A 16,657-nucleotide genomic window follows, 5' to 3' on the forward strand; every position below is an offset into this window, starting at 1 on the left:
ACAATGGCCTCATGTAAAGGTTGTTCAATATTCACAAGTGGTGAAAAAAACCAAAATAAAAATGTCACATTAATAAACATTGTTTTACATCCCAATAGAATAACATTTATATTATAAATTATAACAGATCAAATTTTTCTTACATTCCCACATGCAGTTATGGAACAATGAAAATAGGATCTGTGACTAATCATTAGTGATGTGAACAGTCTATGTTCATAGCTCTAAGCTGATCACATTACAGGGAGCTGAGACATATGCTAAGTAGTTTACTGAAGACCCAAACATGTTCCAGACCCAAACACACACTGACTATTTAGAGGAGCTGACATGTCCACCTGAGAGGATGTATAGCAGATCTATTTCTATATTCTGAGAGAGTGGGTGGAGCTATATTACTATACCATATTTACCTTTGTATGTGATGGCGTTACTGATATATTGGAAGATGAACATGGAAGAATAATAAGGACACACCCCCCCCTCACTACATTGTCCATATCTCAGATCAAACTAAACATTTACAGTGTGAATATTGAATAACTTTTAGATCAAAGAGCATGGGATGACATGGAATAACTCATGAGATTTGAAGAGTAATCCAAATTCTTATTTTTTACCCAAAATAAATCACATGTAGTTGCAATGAGGGGGGGGGGGGGGGGGGCATAGCTCCCAAACAAGCTAGATTATTTATTCCTATTAATAGCAAATAATCATCTTAAAGATGTAAATCCTTGTTTCAATCATGGGATTTTAAAAACAACAGAAATTGGTTGAATATTGCAAATTAGAGTGGATAAAAACAGACAGAAAAACTGGTAAAAAGGGTTCAATTTAAATTGTTAATATTGGAATAATTATTTTAAACTGGGAAATAATGACAAATGGTGATTGTGGTTAAAATGGCAAAAAATGAGCGCAAGTTATGGTAAAAAGAGGTTAAACGTGACAATAATGGGTCAACATATGTGACATTAGGTGTAAAAGTGGTGGAAATCGTTGCTAAGTGCTGAACATGTCTGAAAGTAGAAACAATGTGCAGAAAAGGCTTTGAAATATGCTGTAGAAGTGTCAGAAATAGGAGTAATGCAGCAAAAATACATTAAAAGGAGCAAAAATATGGCAATAAAAAGTGATGAAAATAGGTTAAAATATGGTGAGTTTGGTGAAGTTGCAGAAAAATGTTAAAAATAAGCAAAAATGGGCTGAAATTGTTGTTATTCTTAGTTTCTTGAAGGCAATTGGCATCCTCCACACAGTGTTTCACATCCCAAAATAGGGTCTTGACCCAAAGGTTGAGAACTCCTTCTACAGATAATATATAAAATATATGTTGATGCAATGTTTTCTGACCTTTTAGTTCCAATAATAGTGAGTGAAACAATGGAGAATGTGCTGCACGTACATTTCCACCACATACGGCCGCTGCTCACTAATGTTGAACCAACGATGGAAACGACGTGTTTTTGTGTGCAGGTTTGATCCGGCTGCGCTCCAGCCCCCCTCCTCGCCTGCAGGGCGTTGAATACGTCCTCAATGTCACGGCTACAGACGACAACGCCTCAGGCGGGCCTCAGGCGATGTCCTCCACGGCGCAGGTCATCGTGGGCGTCGACGACGTCAATAACAACAAACCCGTCTTTGAAATGGTAAGAAGACGAGCTGTGGTTTAAAGAACATGTGCATTTTTTTGTGCAATATTTGTGAAAGTTGTCATATTCATTTTCTCATAAATGTGTAATGTCAATGGTAAATCTAATTCTAAATGTAAAATATTAAATTTAAATTGTAATGTTAATTATAAATATTAAATCTAAACGTTAAATGTTGCATCTAAATGTCAGGTGAAATTAATTATTAGTGGTTTATGACAAAAAAAGGCACAATATATATACAAATATAATATAACAAACTTCATATTTATGGTTAGGTCTGAAGTTCTGATGTGATTAATGTGGCAAAAATAATGATATGAAACATTTCTAATCAACTTTTATGAAGGGTACCATTTTGGTATAAAATGACAGTATTTTTATTTTATTTTTTTGCAATAAATGCTCATAGCTCTAAAAGTAATAATGCCTCAAAATAAATATTCCTATCAATTATTGACCTACACAAGTCTGTAATAATTTCATACTAAATGTTCAGCTTTGCACTTTTTTTTTTTTTTTTTAATATAGCATTTTGTGTTTTTCTCAATGAAAATAAATGTTTTTATGATAGAAAGGGCATAATTTAATTTTTATTTTTTTCAAAAATGCTGAAATATAATAAAAACGTTATATATTCATGGTTAGGTCTGGAATTGTTGAAAAGATCTGATGTAAAAAAAAAAAAAAAAAAACATTATCTACAACATTTTTATGACATTTTTATGAAGGTTACACTTTTGGTACCTGTACGCTCAGTGTCACATTTTTTCAATAAATGCTCATAGCTCAAAAATAATAATGTCTCAAAATCAATGTTTCCATTAATTATTGACCAACTCAAGTCTGTAATAACTCAATATCAAATGTTCCATTATGCACATTATTATTATTATTATTATTATTATTATTATTATTATTATTATTATTATTATTATTATTATTATTATTTATATATTTTTTAATGCATATTTCATTTTTTCTCATTGAAAAAAATCAGGGGTTCATGACAAAATTGGCACAAAAAAATAAAAAACAAACAAATATATTGAAAGTTGTTGAAAAGATCTGATGTGAAAAAAGTGGGGAAAAATATTAATATATGACATTTTGAAAACACTTTAATGAAGGGTTCCTTTAGTACCTACGCTCAGAGTGTCAGTTTTTTTAATAAATGCTTATAGCTCTAAAAATAACAATGCCTTATAATCAATGTTCTTATCAATTATTGATCAACTCAAGTCTGTAATAACTTCATACCAAATGTTTCACATTGCACCTTATTTTTTTTTTTAAAAAATGCATATTTTGTGTTTTTCTCATTGAAAAAAATCAGAGATTTATGACAAAAAGGGCATAAAAAAATGAAATCAATACAAAACTATGATGAAAACCTAATATCTATATGGTCATTTTGATGATGTTTTATAGGGTACTGTTTTGGTTCCTCAGCTCATGAGGGTTAAGTGTGAGTCGTCCTCGTTCTGTTCAGTCACTCCTGTCTTTGTGTGTCTCATCTATTCATTATCTCGTATCTTTTCTCTCCTGAGACGCGATTAGCGTGTTTGACCATCGTCTCCACTCTCTCATCTCTCTCCTCCATCGTCTCGGCCTTTTAATTAAAGCTTTAAAGTTACTGGGAGTAAAGTAATCCCCCACTGGCCCTACCCGTACCCCCCAACTGTGTTTCAGTTTGAAATGAGGGGACTTTTCTATCCCTCCCCAGGGACCACAAGCTAAGATTAGCAGCAGGGGCTGGTTTTTAGTCACTCTGAAGAAGAAGAGAAGAAGTTTCCAGTTTACGCAGAGGGAAACACAGGGACAGCCAATTATCCTCAGTAAGTCAATTACGTTCTCAATTACTAAAGTTCAATTACAATCAATCACAAATATTGAGCTTGAAATAAAAAAACCTAATAAAAGTTAACGCTAACGGGCCCTAAATTAACTGTAAAATACACTAAAAACAATTATCATCAAATGTATTTCCTATCTATTGATTATGTTAGGATTTGAAGAGGAGGCAGGTAAGAATTTATTACAAAAACTGAAGACACTGAGGTGACGGGGCAGGCTAACGGCAGGCTAACGGCAGGCTAACAGCAGGCGAATGGCAGGCGAACGGCAGGCTAACGGCAGGCTAACAGCAGGCTAACAGCAGGTTAACGGCAGGCTAACGGCAGGCTAACGGGTCGGGTCCGAGACGAAGGACCAGGAAATCCATGAGCCGTCCTCCAGACCGTGACCCTCCCACTCCACCAAATACAGGAAGCTGCGGCCCCGCCTCCGAACATTCAGCAGCCGCCACACAGTAAAGGCAGGGTGACCGTCGAACACCCGGGTGGGCGGAGGGGGCACGGCCAGAAGGCTAAGAGGACTTTTCAAAAATGGCTTCAGCTGGGAGACATTTACAGAAGGAGGCAATTTGAGCCTCATCACAGTGGCATTAATAACCTGCTTTCATTTTCATAATGTAGCTGAGAGAGAGAGAGTTTCCTGGAGTTTGTAGGAGAAGGTCATGTGTTTAAAACCAGACCTTCTGACCAGGCTTATACTCAGAAGATGGGTTAAGGTTAGGGTTACTTGAAGATTTATATATTTTTAAAATGGTAAAATGTGGGAGCACCAGGGTTAGGTTCAATTATATTTTTCAACTACAATTACGCCTTCAATTATCCATGTTCAATTGCAAGTCAATTATCATTACTTTGACCAGGATTTTTTGTAATTTCAATTAAAATTACAATTATTATGTTTCCCATTAAAGTCAATAACAATTACGTTCTCAATGACTACTAATGTATCTTCCTCTTGTGTTAGCTTACTGTTAGCATCTCTAATGCTAACGGCTCAGTTTTGACTCATGTCTTGAATCAGCTGTAAAATAAAACTGAAACACATTTTTACAATTTTTTTTAAATGGTAAAATGATCCTCATGAGACTAGATTTGCTTTGTTAAATTATGATGAACATTTTTTCTAGAATTTCCATTAAATTCCATTGAAATATCCATAGAATTATAATTATAAAGTCAATTATCTAAACACAATTACATTTCAATTATAATTACAACAGCCACATATTTTTTCAATTACAATTTTTATTATAATGACACCATAAATGTAAATATTTATGAATTACGTCGTCTTCTTCAGTCTTCTCGAGGCATCCACTCACAATCGATGAGTCGCTCCTTTCCGTCTGTGGCGCTGATTCTCAGTCATTCCACCCTCTGATTTCCCAATTCTCTTTTTTTTTCATCAGCAACATAAATCACTGAACAATCCCACAGAATCAGATCAAATGTATAAATATATGAACAGACGTCCCAAGAAGAGGAAAAGTTTGAGGAGTTTAATTGGTTTGTTGCAGGAGCGAAGCACCAAGTTTAAAAGTGAATATTCCCTCCTATCTCCTTTCCTATCCACTCTTCCTAACTCCTGGATGTGTTTAAGTGGCAGCCATAATAAGGAGCGTTCCAATTCTCTAAAAAACTAAGGAAAGGAGGCTCAATGCATCCTTTATAACTTCCTTTAGCCTAGGAAACACTGATGACCCACAATTCATTCCAGCAACATTTAAAGAGCCCCGCCCATCAGATTGTTCACGGAAACTCACACTGACTACAAAGGGATGCAATAATATGCCTTGAACAGCTTTAAATAATCTTAAACCCATATCTTATTATATGCAGACATATAATCATATTTTAAAACAGACTCTCTGTGGTTCAAGAAAATGGATCAGAGACATTTTTATTCACATTATGATTTATTCAACATAATTCATTCACCTCGGAACATATGCTGAGTTTGCAGAGGGCAGGGGGGGCATTTTCATAAAATCTTACTTATTATGGATTAATGTTGATTAATGAGTGTAAGATGAGTGTGTGACGTTCTTTAAGTTTCCCTTTACTTCCTCGTGTCCTGGTTGCCTCTTTTCCTTTGATTTACATTTAAACTTGACATTATATCAGTGGAAAATGTTATTAATTAGTTTTTAGTCTATTTTAGGAAATGTGTAGTTTTTCACCACGGCAGACGTCATGAACGCGTTTTTGATTTTCATTACAATATTATGCAAATACATTACCATCAACTTTTGAGAAGTACATTGGAGAACCAAACACTTCACGCCAACATCATTCAACACTTTTCTTGTACAGTTGCACAAACCATGCCCAGGACTCAAACCCACTGTCACATACGTATATTTTCAGGAATATCAAATCTATTTTAAATCAGTCAACTTAAAACCAGTCTCAGAAAAAGACAAGAAATTCAGAACCACTAGATTGTTGCAGTAAAATAAAGTAGTGAGTAAGTATCACGAGTAAGATTCTCTTTCTTTTTTCCCTACATTTGGCCTCTTTTTGTTCCACGTGTTTGCTTTTTTTCACTATTGTTTGCCACATTTTGCTCATTAAAGCTACATTTAGCCATTACATACCACCTGTTTTGTCTTATTTATCTTTTTTTACTACTCTGACTGCTTCTGGCCAATTTTAGTCACTTTTCTTGCCACTTTTGCACCATTGTTGCCACCTGTTACCTATTTTTTGTCACTTTACTTACACTTTACTCATCGATGTTAACTTGTTTTCAACAATGACTCCCTCTGTAAAAAGTGAGGGGGAGGATTTTATTATTTTTTTTTGTTTTATGAAAGTGCGAGTGTTTCATCCCCCACGGGTGTGACGCCCCGAGTTTGTTGGTTTTTCACTGAGTGAAAAAGATCCGTGCTTATGGGAGTTGGTTTTTTAACCATTGCTGGCAGTCAGCAGCAGGAGACTGAAGAGGCTTTTATTGTTGTTCTGTTGCCCAAACTTCCACTGCTGTGAAGCCAATGTGAAAACCAAAGCTGAATAACTGAACCGAGACAGAAGGAGCATCAGAAACACACACACACACACACACACACACACACACACACACACACACACACACACGTCATCTCCCAGATGGAAACCTGCATTGTTTCAATGGCATCAATTTCAGATTACTGTCACACTGCCAGCCATTATATTTATTTATTGACCTTTAATATTACTGTCACCTGCTCTCAGATACGCTGCTATCCACTGATATTTCTCACTTTTGTCGTGGTAAACAAAAAAACCAGAAAGAAAAATGGATATTTGTATTTCCCCTGAAGGCAAAGTGGAAGAAACAAAGGATTGTGCATCTTCAAATTGTGAAACATAAAATACATCCAATAAAAACTAAAGAAGACAGAGAAAAGAAGAGCTTTTCTTTTCCCAAAACACAGAGCTGAGCAATTGTTTAATGACTTTATACGTAACATCCTACGAGACACCTTTTAATTAGAAAATGTGGTGACTTTTAAAAAATGCTTTAATGATCTTTTTGGCTTCCTCTATTTGTAGTTGTTATTGCCTCTTCTTCATTAAATATACTGAATGCATGCAAATAATGGGCATTACAAATTGTGAATGTGATTAACTAGTCAAAAATAATAATGAAATATGGTGAAAAGAGGTTAAAAGTGACAATAATTGTTCAACATGTGACATTTGGTGGAAAAGTGGTGGAAAGGGTTTATAAATGCTGAATATATCTGCAAAGTGGACAAAATTGCAGAAAAGAAATGTGATGTAGAAGTGTCAGAAATAGGAGTAATGTAGCAAAAATACATTAAAAGGAGCAAAAATATGGCAATAAAGTGATTAAAAAAGGTTAAAATATGGCAAGTTTGGTGTAGTTTCAGAAAAATGGTAAAAATAAGCAAAAAATGGGCTTAAATTGCTCAAAAAATATATTTTTAGTTTCTTGAGGGCTTGTGGCGACCCCCTCCCAGTGTCTTGTGACCCCAAGGTTGAGAACCCCTGGTTTTAATGACTTCGTACATAACAACCAACGAGGCACTTTTTAATTATGTGGTTTAAAAAGTACTTTAATTACTTTTTTGGGCTTCCTCTAATTGTTGTTATTTTCTGTTATATTTGTCATATTTTTTCTCAAACTGCATTTCTCTCAAAATAGGTTTAAATACATGAACATATACAGTATATGTATATATATACTGTATATATATATATATATATATATATGCACTGACTGTTATCTATTCAGTGTTAAAATGTTGTGTGGTGTGACAAATGACTGAAAACCTTTTTAAAATTACTCTAAATTCATTTAAATAATAATAATGTGACTTTCCTTAGTGTTTTGTAGTCCTTCTTTAAAATAAAAAAAAGCATTTCTACTTTTATTTCCACCATAAAATTCATGCACACTTTGTCTGATGGGCGTTTTATCAGGTAACCACGCCAGGCTTGAATAAAGCCTTTCAAAATAAAAGACTGAAACCGAATGATTTATGCCACAGAACTAACTGAACACAACATAATCATGGAGAACAAACACATCCTCAGACTTTGTCATTTGCTACAGTTGAGGCCAATATTATTATTATTATTATTATTACTTATGTCTGGTTTAGGTGTTGATTGAATTGTGTTTTGTAATTTGTGTGATTTAGAAATTAAAATAAAAATAAATAAATAATAAATTAAATTGGGCTTTTTGCCTTTATTGGTCATATACAGAATGCAGTTTAGTATGATTACTCTTTGAAAAATTATGATGAGATGGTAATTTCCCAATTTATGGGAACATAGTCGTGTGATATATTGTTTCAAAGGTATTTCAACGTAGATTACGATTATTCCTCGCACAATTCAATGAGGGGCCCGAGGGGCCCACTCCCCTTTTTCGGCAATTTCCAATAAAGTCGTTTTCTCATTTATTTGTGAGTCAAATGTTGCGACAGTTGGTGGTACCGAATCATTGACACATACCAATATATGAATGGGGCCCATTACTCTGTGTGTGCCACAGGCGAACCAGGGGGCCCCATTTTTTTACTGGGTGGAACCAAGTCATTTGACTGAATTCTCAGGAGTGTGGTGTGTGCTATTTGGCGTGGAGACGTTTCCGGTCATAGTTCATCTGAACTTGTTAGTCACGTACCCCCTAAGACCATTTGCATACCCCTGGGGGTACTTATACCCTACCCTAAGTGTCTTTTTTTTTACATCTTTGACTGATTCTGTCTTTCATACGGTCTCTATACTGTACATCATGTCAGTTTATCTTCTCCTACACTGACTGACAACCACTGGAAGGAGAGATTAGCTTTGTTCACTCACTGAGAGCTTTGAAAGAGTTGAGTGAAGTTTTAAATTGAATTAGAGGAAAGAGTGAAGGAGAGAACAAGAGTATAGGCAGGAAGTGTTGACCTTTTCTGTCATTAATTAGGTGTCAAAAGTAGTACTTAGGGACTTCCTCTTTCCCCGTTCAAGGTTCCAGTGAGAAACATAATAAGTGAGATAATGGGAAAATGTTGGAAAGAGTTGAGAGACTGGGACGACTGTGATTGAAACAGACAGACAATAAACATCTTCACATGTCTGTATCCTTCTGTGATTGACGTCTTCTTTGTAGAATATGTCACTAAAGTCCATCAAATGAAGCAAAAAGCTTCTGCTTTAGTATCAGGAATGTGAAAAAAAAACACATCATAAAAGCTTTATCGAGTTCTATTGTTTGAAAAAGAAAATCTGCATTCAAAAACAATTGTGCTTATTGAAATATAAATCTCTTTATCTAACGTGGATTGATGTTTTTATTGCATAGGAGCATGAGGAATCTGTATTTTAGACCCATTTCTATTTTTATTAAATAGTTGTTTACCAGTTTAATAAAGAAGTCTGTGTTTTTCACGATGAACTGTTGTGTCAATATTGAATCATGTTATTGCCTCAACTAATCATTTCTCAAAAAATGAGTATGTACCACTAAACATCAATAAATTACCCTAAACAGAGAAAAAGGTCCAAATCTCCCATCATTCTTTTTTTTTTTTTTTAAATATTGTATCTTTTATTTGGAATTAACAAAATAACATCATCTGCATAGAAGACAAATACAAGTGGCCATCCAGTTTTGTGATTTTTAGTCGAAAAAGCAAGCAACACCATCCAGCTGGAGTGAGTCCAGATGTAACGTTCAGTCCCAGATCAAGGGTCATATTTCTCCTGTACTGTGGTGGACACATCCTCCTATTTTAAACATTATCATCATCCTTTGTAAATCTCAGAGGATCTTAGATGCACTTGAACTGGAAAAGAAAAGAGGTGTTTGCAGAATAGGAACAATTATTGAGAAACACTTGTTAAACTATGAACTGATCCTTACAGTCATACTTTATATGTTCAGAAAAAAAAGAACATAGTTAGATCTCTGTGAAATCCTAGAAAAACTCATTCAAATCACGATTCATTGTTACCGATTTGCCTCATGAATTACATTTGTTCGTTTAGAACGAGTCGATCTGAGGTGATTAAGTAACATTTTATCTAAAATAATAATGCGTACAGTGTGAGTGAAATAAATCCCTGAATACTGGACAGAGCAGGTGCAGTCGCTTAAATCGCCCGTGATGAGTCGCTTATAGTCGTGTCTTTTGCTCGCTTCATCGTTTTATCTACCCCGTCACGTGACGACCAGGGAAGTGAAGTTGGGGCGAAACTTGTTGCTGATTGGATGCTGCATTACAGCGTCACAAAATTTTTAACTTTGAGCGACTTCCAGCGACTCAGATCACGTGATTAAGTCGCTGGAATCACGTGAGATTGACATAATTTAGATTGATTTAGAATGAAATCTAGTTGCCAGAATCGCTGAGGTCGCTTTTGATGTGAACGCACCTTAAGGTGGTAATTTCCAGTGTCAGGATTCAGCCAATCACCTGCTCCCTGTCATCTTAGCATCCCTCAAGACATTAGCATTAGCATAACAATGAATGGAGCTATGAAGCAGAGGAGGCTACCATAGACGGAGTTTAAAATTCTTGCCGGGTGGGGCCAAAAAAAAAAAAAAAAAAAGAATTAAATAACATAAACAATCATGCAAAAATAATTACTAATGTAATTGATTATGTTGAATACATAAAATTCATTGACACATTATTTAATGTGATGTGATGCTGCTTTCTGCTTCAGTTTTGCTGCAGGACCAAACTCTTGTAACTTAACGGTGCAGTCCGTGATTCTCAGATCCCTCCCTCTCCCTCCCGTTGCTCTCTTGCCCTGCCTCCAAACTTTCCAAAGTCCCTCCCTCAGAGGAGCTAACAAGCTAACGTTAGTCTGACAGCAACATCACAGTAATATAACATGTTCTGTTAAAAGCATATTACTGCAGGGCTTCTCTCTCTCTATGTGCACACACCTCAGCAGCAGCAACAACACAGTGTCACTTACAGCAGCCCACACAGAGGCTGCTGCACACACACACAGACAACGCATGCACTACAGAGTTCTAGTGTAACAATTACAAATCAAACATAATGTAAATCAGGCTGCAGTAATTACCTTTCAAGCAGAAAAGTTGCTAATTCCATCTTCTACTCCTCGAGACCATACACTGTGAAAAAGATGGCGCTCAAGCTCCGGGAAAGGGGCGGGGCCTGTAAGCAACAGCTGTCAGACACCCCATCAAACACAATCCTGGCTCTGATTGGTTCTTTTTGCTCAATCATTCTGGCATTCTGCCAAAGGCTGCAGGAGTTTTTCACACAAACTACTAGTTAGATGTTAATCTGTTCTTACATAGTGACAGCTTTAGCAAAAATGACAAAAAAGTCACTTTTATAAGAGTTGCAGACTGCACCTTTAAAGAAGAAGAGAGTAAACTTGCTCAAATTAAGTAATATAATTATTCATTTATTATTTATTTTCTACATGATATATGATGCAACACTATACATGTGCTTTAATATGGAAGATATTCTTTAACATGGAGGGATAGCTTGCAGTTATAAATCACTAAGTCACAAGTAGAGAATAAAGGGATACATAAGGATGAAAAGCATTTAAAAGTCCAATAACGTAGATTATGGCATTAATAGTCCCTAACAACGTTACTCCGCCTTTGCTGAACGCTAAATGCATGAGTGCTACTGTGGCAGCCGGTGGATGCTGATTTTGTCAGGGAGGGGGGAGTCGATTAAAAACAGCACATTTTACTGATCATGTGGAAATGCAGTGGCTAAGGAAAGTCATCACATGACAGTATGAAATGTTGGAGAGGAGGATGGTAACACTTGAAGTTTCATACATAAGGCTGGCATTATTATTATGACATGACACTAGGGCTGGGCAATATGGACCAAAACTCATATCTCATCATTGTTCCGATATAAATCTTGATCATTTTAATTTAAAGCCTGACCAGAAATACAACTCAGGGTTAAATTTACTGATACAAAATGCCAAACAGACACATTTATTAAAGGTCACATGTCATGCTATTTTTCACCATCATCTCCATTTGTTCCAAGAACTCCAAAAACATAATATTTGAGGTTTATTTTCCCAAACTCGCCTGTTTTCCAGAGTTTTATCCTCTGAAAAGTCACTTTCTGATCAACTCTACTCAAACAGGCTGATTTACGTCCTACTTATGGATATTCATGAGTGGGCGTGTCTATAGACAGGATACTGACTTCCTCCTCCCCTCATGGTGACGTAGGGCCAGAGGACGGCCCACCCTCCTCCCACCCACTCCATAGCTGAGCTCATGCTGCTTTATAAACACAGACAGAGCGTGGGGGTGGGGCGTTAACCAGTACATACATAGACTGTAGAAAACACATACATAGCACTGTGCTAACGACGCTGAAATGCTCACCTTTGTGGGCGTGTCTGTTTACATGTCAATCACAGCAGAGAGCTTTCTGGAGGCGTGGCTTCTCCAGCTCAGTGCCGTGTTAAATTCATCATCAAAGTGTGAACGCGTCATCAAATTATAGCGATGTGTTTGTGTTCACCCTGTAGTAAGAAAGGAATAAATCACCCTCTAACTAACGATTGATGGAATCAATGAAAAAACACTTTAGACATGTGTATGAAGCCATAATAGACCTTTATCATGTTTAAAACACAGAAAAGTTAATTTAGCGTAACATGGACCTTTTAACAACCAGCTGCACAATATGTGCCACTCATCTTTTTCTCCAATAAGGGACAGCACGTGTGAGTGAGTTCTGCAGTGTAGCTGGGTTAGGATGCACTCAGTGATCATCTAACTGTGATGTTCATGCTGTACTGAGAAGTAGTGAAAGCAGCGACTCATAAAACAAGTATTTTAATACAGAGTCAAATATAAAAATATGAATATTGGCATAAATGGAAATCTTGATATATCTTGAATCTCGATATATTGCCTTACGTGACACCTGCCATTAGGTGCCACTGATCAGACACTTTATCAATGCTAATGACACATAATGACAACGTAATGTCAGCCTGATCTGTAAAAGTAAAGTGTTACCAGGGGAATAGACATAATTCCTGAATTACAGTAAATGCTGCAACCTGTAAATATTTCACATCTTTTAATAATTCATTTTATAGATTATATATGCACGCAACAGATAAAAGAAAAGGTCAGGGATAAATATGTCTTGTTTACTTCTATTAATATTTCTATGCTAATGAAGACAAAGGTTAGTGATGATGTCACCGCTCAGTGTATTCCTTCAGCGAGAGATTTAAACAGTTTGTACGAAGCAGAAAGTGTTTTATTAAGCATATCGCTCTAATAAATGTTGCCAAACAGAGAGTGAGGCCTGATAATTATTAGAAAATAACACAAATAAATAAATAAGCATGAATTTATTTATGCATTTATCTGAATTTTAGCCCCATCTCTCATTCATTCATTCAAAAAACAAATATATTGTATTTTTGTTATTATGACCGGGGCCTTTAGTCTCATCATATATGCAAAAGTTTATACTGTATGTAGGTAAATAGTGATTTTTCCCTCTTTGATGACATTGTTACAGTGATTCTGCATTTTTTTTTTTTACAACAACCACACACAGGAATTTATGGTTTATTATTAAAACTTATTTGTATTTATTTAACGCCTAATTAAATTTTCTACATGTAATCACAAGGAATGTTACACAAAGAGACCATTTCATTCAGTTTACAGAGACAACAATGACAAAAATAGAATAAAAATAAATCATGTCTGATTTCACACAATATTATAAAAACATGCATCTCTTTCCCTCTCTCTATATATACAGTATATTTATATATAACATAACAGTGTGTACACAGAACAGTGCCAGCAGATCAAAATAAGGCTCTCTCCTTTGGTCTAAGTCAGGTGGTCACCAACACGGTGCCCGTGGGCCCCTGGTAGCCCACATGGACCATGTGAGGGGCCCTCAGCAGCTCTAGTCACTAATGAGCTCCGTCGAAAAAGTGATTTACGTACTTTCCAGAATTCAAACTCACAAATATAAATACGTGGTTGATACTTAGTAGAGTTAATTACTGCTACATGTGATAAAGTTTTAGAAATAAATGAAAATCAAATTGTTTCATGTTAAAACTAAAACATTTCCTACCTTTTTAAGGTACTGCTAGCCTTTGTTATTACCTTAGCTTTTAATTAAAGTGAAACTGTGAAAATGTAGTATTTAAAAAGTATTTTTCTAACCGATAGCCATTTGGACTATTCAGCACCTCTAAAGTAGCTACAGTTTCAGAAAAGCTGGTAAACCCTGGTCTAAGTAGATTCCATTCAGCACCATGGACAGTGACATGGTTTTAATGAAGATTCAACTGATCATTGTTTAGAGAAGATTTACTGTATAATCTATACAAACATCTCAGCAAAATGAATTCCTCTTCAAACTATGGACATCTTCAACAATTTATAATTTACAACTGTACAATACAGTTGGCATCTTGCATCAATCATAAAGAAACACATCCCAACACTAGTGATGCACATTTTAACCAACCATGGCCATACTGACAATCTGACAAGTTACAAAACACTTACTTTACTGTTGACCCAAGATGATTGGCCCCTGAGATCCAGTCCAGGTAAACCTGAAGGTGGTTGAACACAGACATGAACATTGAAGAACAGTCATGTGGAGACAGGACCATCTATAAGGGGGAATAAAGGGGAGAGATTTTTGGGGTCCATCCATAAAGTCAGTAAAATGATGGTCCATTGTTCTATGAATCTGTGATAACCACATTTATTTATTCATCTGAATAATATCCACTGTTATCCAGGAACGTTTATTATTATTGTTATTATTATAGTCATCCTAAAGATGGAAATCATTGTTTTAATCACAAATTGGTTAAAAGTTGCAATTTAGAGTGGTCAAAAACAGAAAGAAAAAGTGGTAAAAAGGGTTCAAAGTGTCAATATTGGCTTTAAAATGGCAGAAGTGGGGGGAGGGAGGGGGTGGTTGGGGTAAAGTTATTTGAAGAGTAGCTACAATGATAATACACACTTATAAACCATTATCTCACTTTTTTTTTTTTTTGCACGTCTGAATTTTGGAGATGAATAGAAGCCAAAAATGGAGGAAGAGGTGGTGAAATGAGATTTTAAAAACCACATAAATTGGTTAAAAGTTGTGAATTAGAGAAAACAAAAACAGACATAAAAAGGGGAAAAAAAAAAAAGTTTAAAGTGTCAATATTGGAACAATTTGTTTAAACTCGCAAATAGTGGGCATGAATGTGGTTAAATTGGCCAAAAATAAACATTAAACAAAAGGTTAAAAGTGACAATAATGTGACTTTAGGCGGAAAAGTGGTGGAAAGGGTTTATAAGTGCTGAATATGTCTGGAAAGTGGGAAAATGTGCAGAAAAGTCATTAAAATGTGATGGAGAAGTGTCAGAAATGCGAGCAATGTAGCAAAAATGGTGGAAAAGATGGTGAAATGGGATTTTAAAAAGCACAGAAATAAGTTAAAAGTTGCCAAGAGTTGCCAAAAATGGGTAAAAAGGGTTTAAAGTGTCAATATTGACTTAAAAGTGGCAGAAATGGGGTAATGTGATTTTTTTTAAAAAGTGGGAATAAAGTCTAAACTGGCAAATAATGGGCATGACAAATGGTGAATGTGCTTAAATTAGCCAAAAAGAATCATGAAATATGGTGAAAAGAGGTTAAAAGTGACAGTAATGGGTCAACATATGTGATATTAGGTGGAAAAGTGGTGGAAAGGGTTTATAAGTGCTGAACATGTGTTGAAAGAAAAAAAAATGCAGAAAAGACAAAGAAATGTGATTTAAAAGTGGCAGAAATAGGAGAAATGTAGCAAAAATGCATTAAAAGAAGCAAAAATATGGCAAGAAAAAAAAAGTGATGAAAATATGATAAAATATGGTGAGTTTGGTAAAGTTGCAGAAAAAAAGTAAAAAGAGGCAAAAATGGGCTGAAATTGTTATAAAGTATATTTTTAGTTTCTTGAAGGTGTCTATGAGAACCCCTGCTTTAAATGACAATAAAAATAATCAGTTTTTGTTACAATGAAAACCAATTATTTTTACTGAAGTGTTCATTTAAACGCGTTTCATAAATGTTAGTTGAGGTGAAACTGAAAGAGTCAATTTGAAATCTACAGCAGAGTTAATCAGTCCGTGTGTGAACATAGCACGCTGGCCATCACTGGACTGATTGACTGATCCCATCTTTGACAGAAGTGAGTAGAACAAATGAACGCTAATTACAGCAGAGGTGTTATGTAACCACCACAGATGGTTGAAAAGAGTCCTGGAAACGTTGAAATCTAAACCTGGATCAAGTCAAGTTGGCAGAGATAGTGGAACACCTCCATTACTGGTGTTCCTGTGAAAGTCCTCTGAGCATGCACACACACACACACACACACACACTATGTGATAAATGTGTATAACTTTACCACTAAACACTGTAGAAATACTAATGCTCATGACCAATGTTCTACACATGGTTCCAGACCTTTTTTTTTTCTTCTTTGCACTGCTTTGATTGGTTAGTTTTTTTATTTATTTATTTTTAATTTTTTTTTTAGCTCAAACATGTTTTAACAGCAGCACTAGTCAATAGGTAACTAAAATCTGATTTACCAGGCTTCAAACTCACAAATATAAATTCATATGACTAA

At 35.5% G+C, this 16,657-nt stretch overlaps 1 protein-coding gene across 1 annotated transcript in view; it reads left to right on the forward strand.

The window, feature by feature from the left end:
- Positions 1–16,657, forward strand: part of LOC114459565 (neural-cadherin-like) — a 494,937-nt gene that overhangs the window by 225,998 nt on the left and 252,282 nt on the right. Inside the window, exon 8 of the mRNA XM_028441778.1 lies at positions 1,480–1,652. Within this exon, the coding sequence (XP_028297579.1) occupies positions 1,480–1,652 (173 nt within the window). The remainder of the gene's footprint in view (positions 1–1,479; positions 1,653–16,657) is intronic.

This window comes from Gouania willdenowi, chromosome 3, assembly GCF_900634775.1.
Source record: "Gouania willdenowi chromosome 3, fGouWil2.1, whole genome shotgun sequence".
Classification (NCBI taxonomy): domain Eukaryota; kingdom Metazoa; phylum Chordata; class Actinopteri; order Blenniiformes; family Gobiesocidae; genus Gouania; species Gouania willdenowi.